Raw genomic sequence first — 21,342 nt, 5'->3', positions numbered from 1 at the left:
TAGACTCCGAAAATTACATTTATTTGTTATCGTTGCATACATTGTGATTTGCGATACTCGGGCCTTCTTTTGAGATTGGAGCACTTTACCGAGATAGATTGTCGTGTACATTAAACTCTATTTTGCACGTTATCTTATAATTTCAACCACCTGTTACAAAATTTCTTTTATTTACTAGTTGTAATGATTAAATAAGAAATCCATTACTAACAAGAAATATAGTATTCTAATATAAATTGTTTTATGTAGAAGACATTTTAAATATGAACTTAAGATCTATCAAAAGCAGCAGCTTTGTTTCCTTGATGCGCAAAACTTTCTTTACTTACTGATCCACGAATATCAAAGATTAACGAAAAAAGAAGAAAAAGTGCATTCATTCATTTCTAAACCACACAGACCTTCATTATATGTCGCTGTAATATACTGGTCAGATTCCTTCGCCAGTTCAATTTTCAAATTTAATTTGTGTAATCATGCTTATATATATCATAAAAATGATCAATCGATCAAACGAGGAAGCAAAATGCGTGAAAAAATCGAATAATTATTCGTGTCTACTTTCCTATTTTCATCAAATCGGGTGAATGTGCAGTCTCGAATGTAGGTCCATTAGATAAGTCTTAACTTTCAGAAAAGTTCCTTGGAACTTTTCCAGTGGTATCATGCTTCCTGAACATGAACCGAGGAATCAAACCTTTTTAAAATATTATTTTCCGTTTATCTGATCTATTATCCGACGAAGAACGTTATATATAAAATATTTTCAGTGCCTCGGTTACGAATGACAAGTCATAATCAATTATAAAAAATACTTCTGTACTTCTTAGTCAAGTTTCCACTTAAAAGCAATGGACATCAATAAAAAGAAATGCATAAACTAGAATTAAGAAGCATATGAGAGATGCTTGTAAAAAATTGACATTTTCTCCCTTGTTGTTCGAACATTTGAAGCATAACACCTCGTAATCTTAATGAAATTGAAATTTTATTCAATACAAATAATATGGCAGGGTCAGTGTTTTTAAAGTCAAGAATTCGGGACAAAGTTTGGAAACATGAATTAGATATAGTCAGGCTTGCTATTGATGCCAAAATCGTGCCGTTTGTTCATAACCTGGCAATCTTGTTGCGGAGTTGGATGGCCGACTCTGAATAGCGTTGGTTCAGTTTGACTGAATATCCATGGAAATGTTGAGTTTTAAATTAAGATAGTTAGGAATTTATTAATGTTCTTGTAGTCAATTCTTCCTTTTTCCTTCCTCTTTTCGTTTCTTGTTATGCCTGAAAGATGAACCACGTATAGGTTCAAACTGTTAGTGAGAGTTTAGAGTATTTTTCTAACTTATATATAGTTGGTTTAATTAGCAATTGGATATATAATCTTAAAACTATTATCAACAACAAAGCATTTAATTAATTGAAACTAGTTTAACATTTAATACAGAACATATTTAACTTCAGTGGTAGAGCGTTCACCTCTGGTGCAATAGGCTACTAATTAGATCCCATGCCATGTGAGTTTGTGGTGGTCAACATTATATGGACTTTTTCGGAGTTTTCCCGTTTCGTCCTACATTTTCATTCCATCAATTGTTCTATAATATTTCTTTTTTATTATTCATCCATCTCCTTCAACCTAAAGAGTATAACCACGAAACGTTGAACTAGAAATTTTATTCTATTTTCAGTTACAGATTTAACTTCAGAGTGATGATGATCATTTATCTACCTTCTGAAAGTGCTATTTTTTTTTTAATTTTTTTTAATCTCTCCAATATTGTAAGTAGATACCACGATTGTCTTTTAAGTTAAATAAATTAAGTAATGTCTTTACAGAAAATCATGCACTACTTACAAAAATAAATTTACGTTCTGAGTAAACTTAAATTGAAGAGTTGTGTAGTATTGTTAATTAAAGTATGATGTACGGCTCTTTTCTGTATACAGAACCCCAAAAACCCTCGGTAAGCTGATGAAAGTACAGCTTTGGCACAACAATGAAGGTTTTAGTCCATCTTGGTTTTTATCCAGAGTCCTAGTAACTGATTTAACGTCAAGCAATAAAGATAGTTACCAGTTTTGGTGCAATCGTTGGTTAGCTGCAGAGGAAGATGATGGAAAAGTTGATGTGGAATTGAGTTGTGAAGAAACGATACCTACTTTTAAACAAGTAAGTAGTAATTGATCTGTGTAGTCGCGTCTTCTAAATATTAGTGTACAATTCGCAGCAATTAGTTATTTCATAAAGGTAGGTGAAAGGAATTGTTGAATATATTTTTAAAACTCGTATTAATTTTCTTTTGGATTTCCAAACTGCCTTATGCATAAGTATGAGTTGTCCTATAGAACGGGTTTGTCCGCTGGCCCATCTGTCTGTTGACAAGTATCAGAGCAGGAAAGAATAGAGAAATGAATTCAACATCGAAAGGATATATTTCATCTATTTTATTCTTCTGTTGGAACCGGAAGTGTTAGAAATCTACCACCACCTCCAGTTTTAAAGAGAGAGCTAGAAACAGCATTTTGGTATGAATTAAAACCTTTTGACTACCAACGGGATTCACGTGTCCCATGAGAATAATTCAAACATCATTGGGATTTTTTAATTCTAAAAATACATTGTTGTCCCATTCCTTCAAATGTGACTAGGAAACTGTTTAGTTTCGAAAACTGTGTGGAAATGTCAGATATTTCGTACATCAATGGAGTCATAGATGTACACTCATGTCCAAAATTATTGTCGCATGTCTATAAATGTGTTGTTGTAGGAATATAACTTGATAACGAATTCGCCCGGTATTTCTTCGGCAAAGACATGTATGTGACAAATTTCATGTCAAAAGAGCAGTAAATAAGAACAATAAAACGAAAATAAAACTTTCTTGTTCATCTAGCAACATTTTCTTTTACTCATTCTAATTTTCGTATTTATAATTCTTTTCGTATGAAATTTACAACAAATATACATTTCCCGATTATATACATAGTATCAGTATCAAAAGTAGCCTGCAAAATCATTATCAAATTATATTCTTACAAGAAGACAGTTATAGATATGCGACAATCAATTTGGACATGAGTGTACATATAAAACAATCTTCACATTGACACCGAAAAAGAAACGGTAATCTAAGGATTAAGCATCCCAAGGATAAACTTCATCTTGACATCTCTCTCTCTATTAATACCCGAGGTATAAAAATGTAAGATTCCCTGTTTCAACACTAATCACCATAATGAAAAAGACTGTAATAGATAATGACAAGCACTTCCTTGATATTGGTTCAGTACCACAAGAATATATTCCACATTCGACTGTATTTCTCTATTACGGGAAAGTTTCAGGAAGTTTCCGGCCTGACCAACTTTGAGAAGTCATAGAAAAAAAAAAAAAAAACGTTAGTGTTACTTTTCAATATAATCTCCCTCGATTTCAATACATCTTTCATTTTACATATTTTGATTAACATGTATCCTCATTTAAAAAAAAAATAATAGTCAAACTTTTGTCTGCAAAATGGCTTACAACGGCATCTTTCAGTTCATTTTTGTCCGATTTTTTTTTTTCCTTCAAGCTCTTTCTTCAATTTCGAGAGATCACTTGGTGTTAAACATGGGCTGTATGGTGAGTCCTGAATTTCCTTGAAGCCTGTCTTTCAGTGCAGTCTTATCAACAACAGCCGTGTGGACTACTGCATTGTCATGCAGTGTTCAGATATCGCGACTCAGTTCTATCACAATGACTGCTTCAAATGACTGCCTGTAACGAACTGATGCAGCCAGACAGTTGAAACTGATACCTTATTTCTTCCATAGATGGCATTATATGCCATGAACGGCTTATTACCAGTGGCGCGATATTTCAATGTTAGGATGGGAACTGTTAGGAATACCCTCGTACAACGGAAATGGTAGACGTTTACTACCACTTCCGTTTTCAGTGTTGGTTCCATAGAGCGAAAATGGCAACAGGCGGCGACAAATTATATTAAGTAGACCTTAAAGAAAATTGAAGATTAACATAAAAGCAGAAGCAGAATCTTAGAAAGTTATGTTACAACAATTGTAACTGAATTGACTTAGTGTAGAATTCACTGACAAAATATTTACGGTTTTAGCAATGAACTACGTTGTTTTCTGTTTCTGTAAATCTGGTGATTATTACCAAATTTGGCGATATTCTGGCTTTTAAGAACTTGGGATTCTTGCCATTCTATTAAAATGTCTGTTAAAATTGCTACTAAGATACAAAACAATTAATTTTCTTGTAGTTTTAAAATGATCATATTCAACTGAACATTATTTGATGTTCTTAGAATTGTTGGTAAAAATATATTTCTGCATTACAGGGACATTGTAATAGTGTAGTTTAATGGTTTCAAAATATTTATGTAAGTTTTAAAAATATATGAGTAGGCCACAATGAAAATAAGATGGACATAAAAGCAGAAATAGAATCTTAGAAAGTTAGAACAATTGTAACTGGATTGATTTGGTATAGAATTCACTAACAAAATATTTGTAGTTTCAGCGATGGTTTCTGTTTCTGTAAAACTAGTGATTATTACCAAATTTGGTATGTTATATGTATTGAATATCAGTTATACGGTATTCTAGGGTTAAAAACTTGGGATTCTTTCCATACTATTAGCATGTCTGTTAAAATTGCTACTAAGATACAACATAATAAATTTCCTTATAGTTTAAAATCATCATAGTCAACTGAAAGTAATTAAGTGTTCTAAAAATTGTTGGTAAAAATATATTTCTGCATTACAGGGACTTGCAATAGTGTGGTTTAATAGTTTCAAAATATTTATGTAAGTTTGAAAACATTATCACTCAGCTTCACTTGAACCATTTTCTGAATACTTCTATTGTTAATCGTTCTTTATTTTAACACTTTAATTAAATTAGGCACATTTTATGTTATTACATTTTTGTAAAATTATGTATAAATTTTAGTCAAATTATTTACAAGATATATGAATATAATTAAGTATTTAAATAAATAATTCTACTTTAAGAACGACTTTACGTGTATTACGTGTGCTTAATTTTTCCTTTTTATTTTATTTTTAGATGTTATCTCGAATATATCTGCAAATCTTCGTGGGTCACCACATTTATTGTTCTTTATTTTGCTGTCCTGCATCCAACACCATGACCCAACTGGAAAGTATTTGTCTTACTGTTGCAACATTTCTAGGCAGTGGTGCCATCATTGTTGCGTGTAACTACTTCGAAGAATTGTATTCTTTACTCTCAAATTATCAGTATGAGTTGACACCTTTAGTTGGAATAGTTGCAGCAATTCTATCCTTCTTTCTTCTTGAGTTACCGATAAGTATAATATTTCGCAAGAGCTTTAGAAGGTTTAAGGATTACAGCGCTTATGCTATAGAATCTCTAGTTGAGAAAAGCAATTCAGAAGGCGAAACGCAGTCAAAGGTAAGTCATGCCGGATATGAGTTTATTTGGACAAATGGTAAGAGCAGTCTGCCCAGGCATTTATTAATGTACGCTTAAATTTAAATATACAGGAAATCCTAAAAGTCCAGCTTCATAGGGAATATAGAAATGTTCCATTCGTGTCCTTCGTTTCATTTACATTTTTACATATATTCCAACGTTCTTACTTTCAAAAAAATATTAATTCAGTTTTTCATTTATTCCAACGTACCTATCTTAAATCGTTATAATATAGCCATATTCTATTTATTCAACTGTGCATTCTAAATCTCAGGCATTTCAGTATTTCTATGAGACCGGACTTGAGACATACTATATAATTTAGCTTCCTCATGGCCAAATGGGTTTCATAGAATGGGTTGGATTCAATCCCACATTTTAGCATATGTGACTCAGATCCTACGTTAAACTAGAGGTTTACATCTTACGTAACTTTGCTGCAGATAGCACGAACAAAAAATAAATGTTTAGCTTCTTAAATTATACGCAATGTCAACACAGCAGTAAAGGATACTGTAGATTTCAACAATGGATCGAAGGTGGTAGACTACTCACAGCTCATCTGCTTAGTTGTATGCGATACATAGTAAATACATTAGTTCTAAATGTAAATACTTTATAGTTTAGTTTTGAAATTATGATTTCTTGTTCGAATTATTGAAGAGATGAGGGGTATCCACCACTGTAAAGGAATAAAAGTATTGCTGGGGAATGTTTTTATATGGGCTACAAGATATCCTCCATATGTGGTATTTTTTTTCTCTCAAATAACGCAAATAATCTACTGTGGATAGAGAAAAGAATTTCACGCTCAGCTTAAAACTGTTGTGAGATGGTTCAAGAAGTCAGTCTTATAATATATATTTTGCACTTAAAAGATTTTCTGTCCACCGACCAACATCACATATTTATTTTAAAATCGTGGGAAGTATTTTATGTTTTAAATATGGATGGTATTTCTGTGCTATATAAATAGGTTACTAAAAACTAAGAGGGAGATAAAGAAGACTGCGTCTGTATCTGACAGATTCTTAAAAAAGAGTTTTGTACCGCAACAATACACATACTTTTGCCGAACACACACACAAAAACAAAAAAAAAAAAAAAAAAATCTGTCCGCATTATGGAGATGTCAGTTAAGGAAGATTCCATTATATTCTCATTTTGAAGAAGAAGAAGAAAAAAGAAACAACAACAATGACTTTATAAAAACTGTTTCCATACATACATATATTGTTTTAACAAAAGAGACACTGACCAAAGCTTAAAACTTTACTTTATTTTAAATTATAATTTGTAACTGTTTCGGATATCTAGCATATCCTTCTTCAGACACGATCGAAATTAATGAAAATTTTTCATTAATTTCGATCGTGTCTGAAGAAGGATATGCTAGATATCCGAAACAGTTACAAATTATAATTTAAAATAAAGTAAAGTTTTAAGCTTTGGTCAGTGTTTCCTTTGTTAAAACAATTAATCCAAAGCCATGAATAGTCTTACATATATTGTAAATAAAATCCTAATTCATTCGCAGACGTGGAACATTTCCAGGCGAAAATGCATTTGCGCAGTGGTAAAGAATAGTAGTTTGCTTTCTTACAAATAACTTGCTTATTAGGTATGATCTTAACGGTTTACGTTGGAAGTATATTATCAAATAGAAGAATTTGATTATCAAAACTCTTCTCTTAAGCTTACATGTTTGTATGATAAAATTCTTCTCTAAATTAAAACTAAGCTTACTATACGTATGTATAATTTATGTGGTCCGTGGCGAAAGAAACTAGAGTGTTTTTGACGAAGCAACGTTGTGTGTTATTGATCAAATAATTTCGAAGTTTTTAAGTTATACTGAAAATACAAGATTTTCACATTTATATATTGATTGTGGCAGCGCTTGTCAAATTTTTTTGTAAGTGGGGACCACTTTCTATTAGTCAGAATGTTATACGGATCACAATACTTTTGTCCCTTTCGAAAGCAAATTTAAAATTTTATCTTTTTCTTTTTCTTTTGATTATATGCTAATACTAGTGTATTTATGTTTTTTATAGTACTTGTTAATACATCCTTAGTTTAATTTTGCTATTAATAGTAGAAAATACATATTAGTTTTTTTTTTAATAATTGAAGGCTATCAAGAATATTTTATAGATTAAATAAGGTAATAAATTCTTGAAATCGTCAGTCCTGGGAGAGAAAGTAGAGGACGCTTAATTATGTAACTTGTAAACTAAGATTCTCAACTACACCATGTGATATAAAATTCACATGAATTCTGTTGTTTCTATGTTTTTTTTTAAACTAATGTTCAATCTTAAAGGACTGCAAGGATAGTTCCTGAGTACCACGGGTTGAGAAACATTAAATTATTATATTAGTTAGTGCTGTTAAAAATATCTGAATAATTTTTCTTCTGTTCGAATATCCAAATATTCTTTTTCAGTATTCGAACAATTATTCGCTATTCGAATAACAAATATAATAAGAATCCATTATTCGAATAATGAATATACCAAGAATCCATTATTCAAATAACGAATATTCCAAGAATCCATTATTCGAATAATAAATATTCCAAGAACCCATTATTCGAATAATGACTATACCAAGAATCTATTATTCGAATAATGAATATACCAAGAATCTATTATTCGAATAATGAATATACCAAGAATCTATTATTCGAATAATGAATATACCAGGAATCCATTGTTCGAATAACGAATATTCCAAGTATCCATTATTGGAATAACTAATATTCCAAGAATCCATTATTCGAATAAAGAATATACCAAGAAACCAGTATTCGAATAAAGAATTATTCTAATTTTAACAGCACTAGTGTTTAGTTTTCCAAATAGAAAAGTCTTAAATATCACTCATTCTGACTTTGGAATTTCTTGTATAAAATAAAAGACACAATTCTGGCCAAAGCGTATACTATCGTTACAGTTTCGGCAAAGTATCTTTGCCTTCATCAGACACATAATATACTCTTTGGTCAGAATTTGTATTTCATTTTATACAAGAAGTTACAAAGCTAGAGTGGTATTCATATAGAAGTACCTCTAAGGCTGAATAAGAGGATAAGATAATGTGTCTGATGAAGGAAAAGATATTTTACCGAAACTGTAACGCAGCGATAGTATACGCTTTGGTCAGAATTTCTTTTATTTTAGAAAAGTATGTTAACTCATGCTGGTTTTGTGGTTTACATCTGGATACTAATAAAGTTCTCCTTTAAGTTCAATATGTTTGTAAGTATTAGCCTTACCTTTTGGCAATTCCTTAAACATTTCCACCAATGAACCATAGTTCTTGCTGAATGAAATGCGCTTCATAATGCGAGTTCTTTTATGAAAACATGGAATGTATATGTATATGCATGTATGTACAGTGGCTCAATAAAGAAGTCGGAAACATACATACTTACACATTCTAAGAGAGAATAAACATTTCAAGAGTATGCTTCAGAGAAAAATAAATATATTTTAATTATTATATAGTATTTACTTATGGAGAATAGAAACAGCAATAACAAAACTCAATTCCATGACTAAAAAAAATACAAAAAGTAAAAACATAGCTTAAATCCATTTCAAAAAAGAACTCTTGACACTTAATTTGTAGCAAAATTTTAGGAAGTTATTACACATATTTAATATTTTGTTGGCAATCCCGTATTTTTCACGATGGCTTTCAATCTTTCGGGCATGGATTTTACAAGTTTTTTTGCAGAAAGAAGGATCAATTTTTGCCCATTCAGTCTGAAGTGCTGATTCCAAGTCTTCCTTTGTCCTAATAGTATGCTTTTTTAACTGGTTTTCCAAATGAGCCCATAAGTGCTCAATAACATTAATATCAGGAGATTGCGGAGGTGTTTCGAGCACATGCGGACAATTGCACAGGAGCCACAAACGCACATTGAGTGCTTTGTGCTTGGGATCGTTATCCTGGTAGTACTGGAAATTCTGTTTTATTCCCAATAATTCAGCACTTTGAACCAAATTTTGCTTCAGAATGTTTAAATACTTTGTGTGAGCCATAATTCCATCGATTACACAAAGTTTACCTGGACCAGCAGCGGACATACAACCCCAAACCATTACCGAGCCACCTTCGTGTTTCACAGTGGGCCGTAGATTACGCTCTTGGAGTTCTTCATTAGGTTTCCGCCAGATATAACATTGACCATCTGAGCGGAACAAATTAAATTTGCTTTCGTCCGCGAATAACACAGTGCTCCAAAACGAAAAATCTTTATTTTTGTAAATTTTTGCAAAACTGAGTCTTTTTTTCTATTGCACTTGTTCACGAAGGGTTTTTTACGGGCTACTCTTCCATGTAAATTGTTTCTTCTTAAAACCAATCTTATCGTTTCGGGATGGACACTTTTATTGAGATGTTCTGATACTTCTTTGGCAAGTTTAGGAGCACGCACTTATCTTGGGGTTTTTACTAACCTGTAGTACAATCCATCGCTCGTCTGATTTTTGAAAACACTCTAGGTCTACACTTTTTGGTTTGTTTTCCACAGCTTTTGTTGATTTAAAACGTCTAATAATGTCATGAACTTTGGAATGTGACCTATTTACTATTTCCCCAATATCACGAACCGATTTTCCCTCTTTATAATACTTTAAAATAAGTTCTCTTACTTCTAAAGAAGTTTGCCCACGTTGCCTTACCATTTTAACTTTTAAACACACAGTTTCACCTACATACACACAGTACGGCTTCCACTCGATTCACTTGGACACCTAAAACTGTCAAGTAGACAAACTCTTAGAAATTCCTCTATTAAGCCCAGAAAGAAAGATAATGCTGCCACCTGTCCGAGTTCTTTTTTGACGTGGATTTTAGCTATATTTTCACTTTTTTGTATTTTTTTTAGTCTCGAAAGTGAGTTTTGTTATTGCTGTTTCTGTTTTCTATAAGTAAATACTATAGAGTAACTAAAACATTTATTTTTCTCTGAAGCATACTCTTGAAATATTTATTATCTCTTAGAATGTGTAAGTAGGTAGTGCTCGACTTCTTTATTGAGCCACTGTATGTATGTATGTATGTATATGCATGTATGTATGTATTGATTTAGTGAGATAGGGAAAGCAAGGAGAAAAGAAATGTTATAAATTTTTTGTACTTATTGTATATTCTTGTGTTTTACCTATAGGAAAGATCAGAACATGCTCTCCATTTATTTGAAGATCCTCAAGACGATAACTCGTTATTTTTTAATTGTGATAATATTATACCCAGAAGTTCATCAGTTGAAGCGGAAGGACGAACTAGTGATGGAAGTTTCGGTAATAGTGCAGATATAAGTAGCTGCAATCACAGTTCTTCCATTGCGTCGACGAGTGCTTCATCGTTTGAGCACATCGGGATGCAAAATCAAGACGTCAATAGAGAAAAATATAAGGACGCTATGTCTATCCGGCAGAGAGAATGTGAAAGCCCGACAAATTCAAATAACTCAGAGGACTTGTCATCTAGTATATCATCAGGGAATCGGAGAAATGAAATTCTAAACGCATGGTATTTCGGGGCTACTACAGAAGATAGTTTGTCAGCAACAGGACACAAAGCTAGCACTCAGAGATTAAATAACATTTCACTTCCTGCCGGAATGAGATACCTTGGCTGGTTCTTGATCATTATATTATCAGGTAAATTAATTTTATTCCCAATACATATATAATCATTGTAGATATTCTGCTATCATTGATGGGTTACTCTAAAAATCGACAACTTTGTATACACTAGGATTTTTTCGTAATCTCTGTGTTGACAATAAAAATTACAGTCTTGAATGTTATCCTACTATTAAGTTCTCTTTTCTAATTCTTGCGTGTATCATACTTTATCTCGTCGTTCAGAAAACAACCTCTTCACAAACAATGTCTTAAATTATTTTTCATCAAAGTATCTTCAATATTTTCTTACATTTTTACTTCCTGATTGATTTTCTGTTAAACTCAGGTAATTTTCTCTTTCTTTGTAATTTCCAATGGTTTTGTTTCTGACTATTTACAATAATATTTCACTAGAGTTTCAATAACTCTTGTACTGGACTTTTTCTTTCGTACAGTTAGCTTTGTAATTATCCATTTGGACTTGCAATGTGGCCCTTGCTGTTTGTACATATATATTTTAAACTATATCTATCTATCTATCTATCTATAATAAGTAAATATTTGTGTGATTTCATACTGCAATTATTTAGGGTACACCAAATCTGATTTAGTTTATTTCAAATTACACATATTTTAATTAAATGCGTTAACTTTTTTTTTTTTTTTTTTTTTAAATCGCAAACTTTGCTAAACTTTGCAATAGAAGCTCTTTATCTTTCTTAGTGTAATTTTCTTAAGGGATCTACAGCAAACTCATTACATCATATGTCATCCATCGTTGTGGTATAGAAGTATAAAAACTGTTTCTTTTAACACTCCATGCTGTTACTTTTTTCACAATTCGTTGCCATATTTTCACGTTATTTTATACAAATCATTAATTGGAGTTCTTATAGAAATTGAGCTACTATAATACTTCTACAAAGAATGGAGTATTAGTTTGTGGATACTTAACCAAACCAAAAGTAGCAGAGAATCTATTGAATGCTTTATTTGATTCATAAGTAGATGAAAAGCACTGCTTATAGTTTCAAGGTGACTACAGTAACGTATCTGTACTATTAGAAAAGTTTTCAGTAATATCAGGGTAAGTTTTACAGTTAAAAGACCAAAAGTACTTTCTTGGTTCTTTTTACATTTCTTCCTTTTTATAATTACCTTTGTAACTCTTTATTCAAAGACCAAAAGTACTCTTTTGTTCTTCCTAGAATTTTTCGTTCTTAGTTCCTTTTTATTCAAGTTCCAAAAGTACTTTTTTTTTTATTCTTCCTATACTTGTTTCTCTTGACTCTTCTTACATGTTTTCCTTTTTATAGTTACCTTTTTAACTTTATTCAAAGACCAAAAGTACTCTTTTGTACTTCCTAGAGTTTTTTGTTCTTAGTTTCTTTTTATTCAAGTTCCAAAAGTACTTTTTCGTTCTTCCTATACTGGTTACTATTTATATTTACCTTTGTAATTCTTTATTCAAAGACCAAAAGTACTTTCTTGACTCCTCTTACATTTTTTTTTTCTTTTTATAGTTACCTTTGTGACTCTTTATTCAAGGACCAAAAGTACTCTTGTATTTTCTAGACTTTTCTTTCTCATTGTTAGTTTTATAGTGCTCATATGTTCACGAATGACTATAATTTTGTAAAAAGTACATCGACTGATTCCTTTATTAATCTTTCTCTTACCTATAATTGTAGGAAGATTGAGCAATTAAATCGTGCACAAGTCTGTCTGTCTTTACATAGAGAATTGTTATTCTATTGGAATCCGTAGGCTCATCTCAAAAACTCTTTTAAATTTGTAACTTTCGCCAATATTTAGTGTCGGGAACATCCCCCTTCAGAATCCAGATAATAATTAACGAATGTGAAAAAGTCTGTTCAGACTTATCAATTTTACTTGTTTCACAGTAATTTTCTTGAATTTTCTTATTATTAAATTAGTGATTCAGTTAATATTAATTTCATTCTGTTATGTTTCTCATGAATTAAATTCTCTGACACAATAAAGTCTTCAGTTTCTATTCATTTTATTTGAATTATTTCTCTTCGGAGAGAGGTAATGCTATTCACTTCTGTTTCTTTGTCGCGAAATCGAATGATGTGTTTTAATTTCTAGATATAGGTAATAATGGTGTTATGGGCCGTTCTATCTCAAATCAACCAGAATTAAAAAAAAAAAAAATCATGGTCTCAGAGTACGTTGAAAGGCATGTTTGCTAATAGTTGTTTTACAGCCTTCATTGTTAATTAGTAATTAATTACGCAATCAGCTTCAAGGTCAAGACTAAAAAAAGCTACTTTTGCGTTGTATCGTTTATTTCAATAGCCATAAGAGCTACGAAGCTAAAAATTTGCATCCGCATGTAATTTTGCCTGTATATTTCAAGTCTGCAATCAAAACTAATTAATATTGTATAGGTTTAGAATTATAGCAGCATTTATGGTCCCAAGTTCAGGCCCCGGAATGAGCATGTAGTGAAAGTTTTACATGTATGAAATTTTAGCACAAGGTTAAGAAATACCTATATTTCGTGTGAACCAAATTTGGTTTTAGGTATTTAAACCTAAGACTCCCCAAAAATCTGAATGTCCTTCGCCTCTTAACGAGCTTCTGAAATAATAATATGGGCTATTAGGCTATTTGATACTTATATTACTTTAATTACAACTATTCCACACAGTAGCGTACAATCATTGGCGCCTGAAGGGAGCCTCCCCCTCCCCCTGGCTCACGAAAATGTATACGTAATATAGCAAATCACGTATATTAAATACCATGGAATATAGCAAATCACGTATACGTAATATAGCAACCATGGAATTTCCCCCCTAGAAAATTTTCTTCGGGCGACCCTGCCCACAATTATAGCAAAAAATAAGTTGCCTCATCTACTAACTATCAGCATTGTACAATGTATAAATGTTTACTGAAATTCTTGAATAACCCGTTAATTTTATTAACAGTCTCACGTGACACACTATGTGATCTTCCACTAACTGTGATAGAAGTGTGATCTGTTGTGTCAATGAGTTGAGTTGATTTTGAATTTAATGTACCTTTCAGCAGCGAGGCTGTATGACACGGGACCTACTGATTAACATGAAATCTGAACTACATGAGCTCCCGCCGGGAATCGAACGCGGGTCCCCCACGCCAATGTGTCAATAAAAATGTGCTAGGCTGGCACGCATACGATATCGTCGGTCCAGGCCAGTGAAAAGTAGAAGCGGGCGCTGCAGGGCGTAAGAACTTTGTGTTCTAGTTCTTATATTTCTCAGAATATTCCAGCACCATCCCAATCCATTTGCAACCACAGATACACGCATTGGATCCAAGACTTTTACTTCTGATGTTTTCTGTTTGTGTTTCTTATTTACCCAAACTCTATGTAGGTGTTCCGTTGATGTAGAGGAAATTAGTCCAATTTTTATTTTATTGTCAGGAATGAAAGCATGATTATTTCTTGTTCCAGGTATTGTTTCCATACGGATAAACCCATTTTCTTGAGACGTGCGATGCTGTTGAACACCTTCAGTTGATACAAAAAAATATCTAATGGATATGATATTGTCCACAGCCCCTTTATAAAACTGCTGTGCATTTAATATTTGTTTCGCAGTTGCCTTCCTAAACTTGCACGAGTAACTAGTCGCTTTGTTGTTCCGCCTATGCCGTAGCAAACATTTTACCACGTGAAGTGGCAAAGAAATGACACTCACATGTAAGACCAAAATCTGATTTGTGCATACGAGTGTTCTTGAATTTTTTTTCAATTTTATATTGAGCTCCAAAGCCATCACTGAAATATATGACATGTTTAAGGAATATTAGCTCCGTTTTTAAGTTTGCCAAGAACACTGCTAAAAATTTATGTACAGCCACACCGTTATGTTTCAAATGGTCACTGATTACGCGATCACCTTCCAAGGCTGTTCTGGCTGATTTCCGTGGTTCATTAACCTGAAGTAGCCGTTTGAAGGATGTATTAATCCCTTGCAGATTCATCACTACTGAAAAATTTACTACATAATAGAAGTTTTATTTTGGCCCTTGGGTTCAAATAGCCAAAACCAAATTTAGTTCACACAAAATATAGGTATTTCTTCATCTTGTGCTAAAATTTGCCCCACACACAACTTTCACCACATGCTAATTCCGGGGCCTGAACTTGGGACTATAAATGCTGCTATAACTCTACACGTATACAATATTCATTAGTTTTGATTGCATATTTGAAATATACAGGCAAAATTACATGCGGATACAAATTTTTAGCTTCATAGCTCTTATGGTTATTGAAATAAAGAATAAAACGCAAAATCAGCTGTTTTTGAGTAGTGATCTTGAAGCTAATTGCGTAATTAATTACTAATTAACTATAAGACCTGGGAAAGTTTTATTTTGGGAAATAACTATTCTCAAACATGTCTTTCAACGTACAAAAAATTATCAAACTCTTGAGACAATAAATTTTCCATGATTTGATGAATTGAAACAGAATGACTCCTACGTATTTTTCAGCTGTCTCCAAATATAAAATAAAAATGCCGAGTTCCTTATTAAATATATGCAAAAGTGCATAACTTACGGTGAACTAAAAGAAACCTAAGATTTTCTTAGAGATGACACAAGACAAAATGAATGTTATCCTTGTTAAAAGAAGAACGCTAGAGTAGGATATAATGAACAAATTCATTACGATCACTTGTTAATACATACGCTTCTCTCTCTTTGAACTCAAGAGTTGAAATATTAGAACCTGTGCTAATACTTCAAAACAACAACTAGAAAATATATCATTTATGTCGAATATAGATGGTTTTTAATTAGATTGTATCACATAATTATAATGGAGCAACCTTCTCCTGTTCAGGCTATTTACAAAAAGGAGTTTTCTTAATTAAAACTTTTAATGGAAGACTACTTAAGTTGCTATTAACGAACACTTTGTTGTGTATGATGTATTGTTTAATAAGGAAGTTCATAGTATAAGGTATACATATTAATGTTGTATATCATGTGGCAGAAATGCTTAAATTGTGCACAGCCAGCTTAAAAATAAATAAATAAATAAATACTACTGAACACATGTTTCAAGATTCATCCACCGTCTCACCAATATCCATGATTTTCATTAGTTTTTACATTAAAATTACATGATTACGATACAATTACTTGTAATTTCAAAAATAATATAATTAATCGCTAACGATTCATGCGTAAATATTGCAAATAGAGAAAAAGCAATGAAAAGCACTGTTAGCGTGATAAAGAAACATGTTGAATATGCCATAAGATGCAAGAATCATGAACGAAAATTCTTATAATCTATTTGATGAAATTATGAATGACAGAATTGTATCAATCAATGTTTCAAAAGTTTTCTATGTAACAACCAAAGAAAGGAAGAAATATAAAAAATAAAAGCTAAAACAGGAAAATTAACTTTAAAAGAAAAAAAAATCGGCTTGAATTCTGTAATAAAATGTCATCCCGAATATCAATCATTTGGGACTGTTTTTAATAACAACTGAGTAAACTACAAGAACAGTACACAAACCTTGGCAGTGGGTCTAGAAATGATTATTGAATCTCGGACTTTCATCCCAAACTGCTCCGTTTATTAACAATAATCGAGAATAAAATTATGAAATATTGTATATGGTCAGTTATCTAAATAATTGACATCAATTATTTCAAATCTTCATTACAACATCATTTTACATTAAAAGAGAGAGTTTTTAAAAATATTAAAGAGTAATGTGTCTGCAAGATTTGATTACATCCAACATTATCATTATAAATACATACCAAATGAAAGGATAGAAGCTCTACTCACTTACTTCAGTAAAATTGGGAAAACATCAAAACTCCCTTCCATACAGAAGAAAATTCACATGGAATCAGTAGTAAAGACAAAAACCTTCGAGTTATGTTGATTTGTACAGGCGAATAGCACAGATTACTTAAATTATTCGAACAACTTAAGTATATATATTCGTTCCAGCATTACCCTGGAACGTCTGCAGCAATTTCAACCAAATTTAGTACACAGGACTTATAATCTTTTTTTGTTTGTTTTTTTAAACTGTTGGGGTAATGCTCCTAGCACCTCTAGGGGTAGGAAGAGGGTGACATATAGGCATAGAAGTTATAATTAATTTTTTTAAACTTTTGCGTTACGTTATGCTCCGCAGTTTTTGCGAAGGCAGGTACGGAATGTGGTTCTTAGTGTCGAATCCATAGTTTTCGGGATAGCTGAGATGAATAATGACCCTCCTGATTCCGTTTAAGTCTAACTTCAGACCTCATCGATATGAGAAGAATAAGAGAGAGAGCAGTGAGATAGTAAATTTCTCTCAAGGACTACCCCAAAGAGAAGGGGGAAATTCCTTTAGTTGTTTTCGCTATATGGAAATCGGCGTTGTCTGTGTTTTGTGATCGCATCACAAGAAAACGGCTGACTCGTTTGAAATTAATTTGGAACATGGTTAGTATCTATCTCAGGTTGGCGTATGACTCCGTAGTTTTAGATGCACTAATTTAAAAATGTTTAAAATACACATTCCATTAAATTTAATTTAAATAATTCATAATTCATCAAATAAGCAAGCACACATTGACGTACACAAAACCTAAGAACTTAGTTTATTCAGTATTTATATGTTGGACCTGATGCGAGTATTATAAAATAATAATAATAATAGTAATAATAATAATAATAATAATAATAATAATAATAATAATAATAATAATAATAATACTTCAGCTTTTATGTACGCAGATGACCTGATAGTATGTGAAATTGCGGTATATATAAATATAGGTAAAAAGAAACTTGATATAACAATAGATTAGTGTTATCAGTAAAGATTTCAAATCAGTTGTAGTAAAACTAAGTTCAATACTTTTACTGCAGAAATTGTAATATCATATACTAGAAATCAATGGATATAAATTATTTATCAGCACTGATATGAAATACTTAGGCCTAAATATCGATAAAAAAATCAATTTCAGAAAAAAAATTAAACTACCTACAATTTGAGAGAGAGAAAAAAATTAAGATGTTTAAGAGTTAAATAATGGAATGTTAACCCTCACACATTGGCTAAACTATTCAAACAAAGACTAGAAGACGAAGAAAAAATTATACAGAAATATTTTCATAGCGGTATTTCAACGCGGCGCACCAAAAAATAACCAGAACCTTGTCTAAAAAGTTGTAGAGGAAACTGACACTAAACTATCAACACATGAATATATGCGTTGCCATCTAAGTTTTTTACTATTAATTTGCAGAAACTGCTTCAAATTATTATATGCGAACTCAATCAGCTTGATTTGAAAAATAAAAAATAATAAAGAACTTATACTAAATTACTATAAGGCCTTTTTATTTAAGAAATTACTGAGAAAAAAATTGAATTATTTTCTACCTTATTATATGAAACACAGCTTCCGTTGTTCCTCTCTCTATATAGAAGAAAGAAATTTACCTGGCAAAACTTCCATAAAATAGTACATTAATTTTGACAGGTGCTTCCACAATGAAAAACGAAAATATGTGTGAAGGCAATTCTAGCAATTTAAATTACCAGTAAAAGCATCTATTTTTAAAGAGAAGACTTTGCAATACGCCAAGCTTTACTATTTATAATAATAATAATAATAATAAAATCGGATATCTGCGCAGGTTCTTTAAGCGTACTTTCTGCTTTATCACCGGTTAATTAGTCTAACAGAACTTGGTTATTATTAAATACTAAAAAGTTACACAAAAATAAATAAATTGAAAGATTACGAGATAAATTTGATATATACGAAGCATCATGTTGACATGAAATTCAACGAGTAATGTGATGTGATGTTTTGGCTAAGTCTGTATATGATATTTAATTAGAATTAGTAATAAAATTACCGTTTCACAAACATGTATTATGATGGAAACTATAAATATGTAAATTACGAAATCAATGGAAGAATCTTACTACTTTAAGTAATTTCTGTAAGATTTCTTGTACATCCAAGCTTTCAGTTTTGCCCTAGATCCTTGTTCACGGAGGATAAAAACAAGAGGAAGAGAAAAACATCAGGAAAATTTAAAGGAATAGGCTCAGTAGCAGTAAAGATATACTTTGTCTTTTTTTAGTTCTCAGTGAACAAGGCTCCATGAGAGAGCCGAAAGTTTGTAATTGCAAAGAATAGAATAGAATATTTATTGTCATTAAACAACATTAGTTGCAACAGATAGTGTCAGTGTGTAAACACACATATACAAAGAAAGAAAAAAGTTACAATTTATACTTTTCTTCAAATTCGTCGATACTGTAAACAGAATTATTTACAAGAAAAAATTTTACAATGTTTTTTGAAATCCTTACTACACATCACTCGTATATGCACTGACAATGTATTGTATAGTTTCATACCTGTATACTTATAACTTCTTTGTGTTATACGAATCGTACTTAGCCTCGTACTAGTACATTAATACACCTGCTCGTACTTAACCTAATATAATGAGTATTTAAGTCTATCTTTACGTTTAGTATTATATGAATGGATAATATGAATGGTAACCTGAACTGTCCTCATTTTCTTCAACATACATAAAACAACTATAAATATATATAGAGAGAACTGTCATAATTTGTAAATCCTTAAAATATTGTCTACATGATATACTATCACTGAAACCTTTTATTGCTCTTATGGCTTTCTTTTGCCATTTAAAGACAGTCTGGGCACCGGGTGAGTTACCCCACAATATTAAGAATTTTTAGTGATCAGAATCTAAAGTAAATGAAGTGATTGTTAGAATTTCTGAGCGTGTTAGCATGTTGCCAAAAGAAAAGAATTATGAATATTGAACCAGGAACCTATTATTGAACAATATATATGACAAAAACTGGAAGATAATATAAGACTGGACTAGATCCAAATTCTATTATTATATTGAATCAATTCTGTATTAACACCTAAAATGTTATATAGAACTAAACGAAAAGACTTGAATTTATGCTAATGCAACAGAGTACTAATACTTTAGAAAATACTATGATTCACTGACAATTATCAATAAGAGAACAGAATCAGTTAAAAAAAAAAAGTAACAAAACAATTTGAATATGGCCCTTACATCATCAAAGAAATTTTAGCTTGTAAGTGGAACACTGAAACAATTGTTACAAAATAAAAGAAAACAAAAATATACACCTGATATTAAAAAATATTTACAAAAACAAATACAATAATAATAATAATAATAATAATAATAATTAAAGATAAAACCCTAGAACCTTGTAAAACTGGTACAAAAATTTTCAAGTCAAATATTGTACAATTGTATATGCCGCTGTGTACAATATCGTGAGTTATTACATGTATCAACATCAATATTTAGAATTGACTCGTACTATTATTCTAGTATTTCTACTTCACTATATTTTATGACTTGTGAAGAACATTACAAGACTTGTTGCTATGAGAAATAAGACCCTGATCATAGATTACTAAGAATAACAAATTATAAAGATTCCTTCGGACATATTTATTACCGGTAATTAAAATACAATTACATATTCAGGATATAGGTGACATGTATTTATATCTGCGCCTTAAATATGCAGCACATTTCGAATAAAGTTGTACAGAAAAAAAGGTTTGTATTTTCTTTTAGGAAATAAATATACCTCTGTTGTAGATGATGTATTTTATCAAGTAATACTAGTATAAAGTAAACGTACTTATTTTACATTACGACGCTTTAAAAGGTTGGGGGGAAGCGTTGTGTCCTCACACATATTTTTCACGATTAGTATAGATCTCGATGAGAGGAACACAATGGTACAACAAATTTTGTGATCCGACTTTCGAAACTCGAGGTAATCACTTTTCTTTTGTACTTCGACGTTCACTTCAGAAGCGTTGTAGCATCAAAAATGTTTTGGGTTAAATTCCAAAGTTGGGCGTCCGTTTCCAGCAAAATTTTTAAAATTTACAGGAAAGATATGGATACTTTGATCATTTGTGTGCTTGATAATATATGAGAGTCTCGAAAAATCTGTTTATTTCTTATATATAAGCGGTTATAAACATGGCACTACACGGTGAGCGGATGGAACTACTTGGCGCAAGGTAACTGAACAGTTGCATTGTGGGAAAGAAACGAGCATTTATGTTATCAACATGGCGAATGTACAAGGGGAATTAACTAACAGTT

General features: G+C 31.5%; 1 protein-coding gene across 1 annotated transcript in view; it reads left to right on the top strand.

The window, feature by feature from the left end:
• LOC145671158 (uncharacterized) overlaps positions 1 to 21,342 on the top strand; it is a 2,642,835-nt gene that overhangs the window by 2,592,995 nt on the left and 28,498 nt on the right. The window contains exons 26-28 of the mRNA XM_081739993.1: positions 1,951 to 2,173; positions 5,086 to 5,454; positions 10,658 to 11,153. Coding sequence (XP_081596119.1) covers positions 1,951 to 2,173; positions 5,086 to 5,454; positions 10,658 to 11,153 — 1,088 coding nt within the window. The remainder of the gene's footprint in view (positions 1 to 1,950; positions 2,174 to 5,085; positions 5,455 to 10,657; positions 11,154 to 21,342) is intronic.

This window comes from Thermobia domestica, chromosome 15 (assembly GCF_964235325.1).
Source record: "Thermobia domestica chromosome 15, izTheDome1.hap1.1, whole genome shotgun sequence".
Classification (NCBI taxonomy): Eukaryota; Metazoa; Arthropoda; class Insecta; order Zygentoma; family Lepismatidae; genus Thermobia; species Thermobia domestica.
Note: the sequence above shows the minus strand (reverse complement) of the source record. Positions and strands in the feature narration are given on the sequence as shown.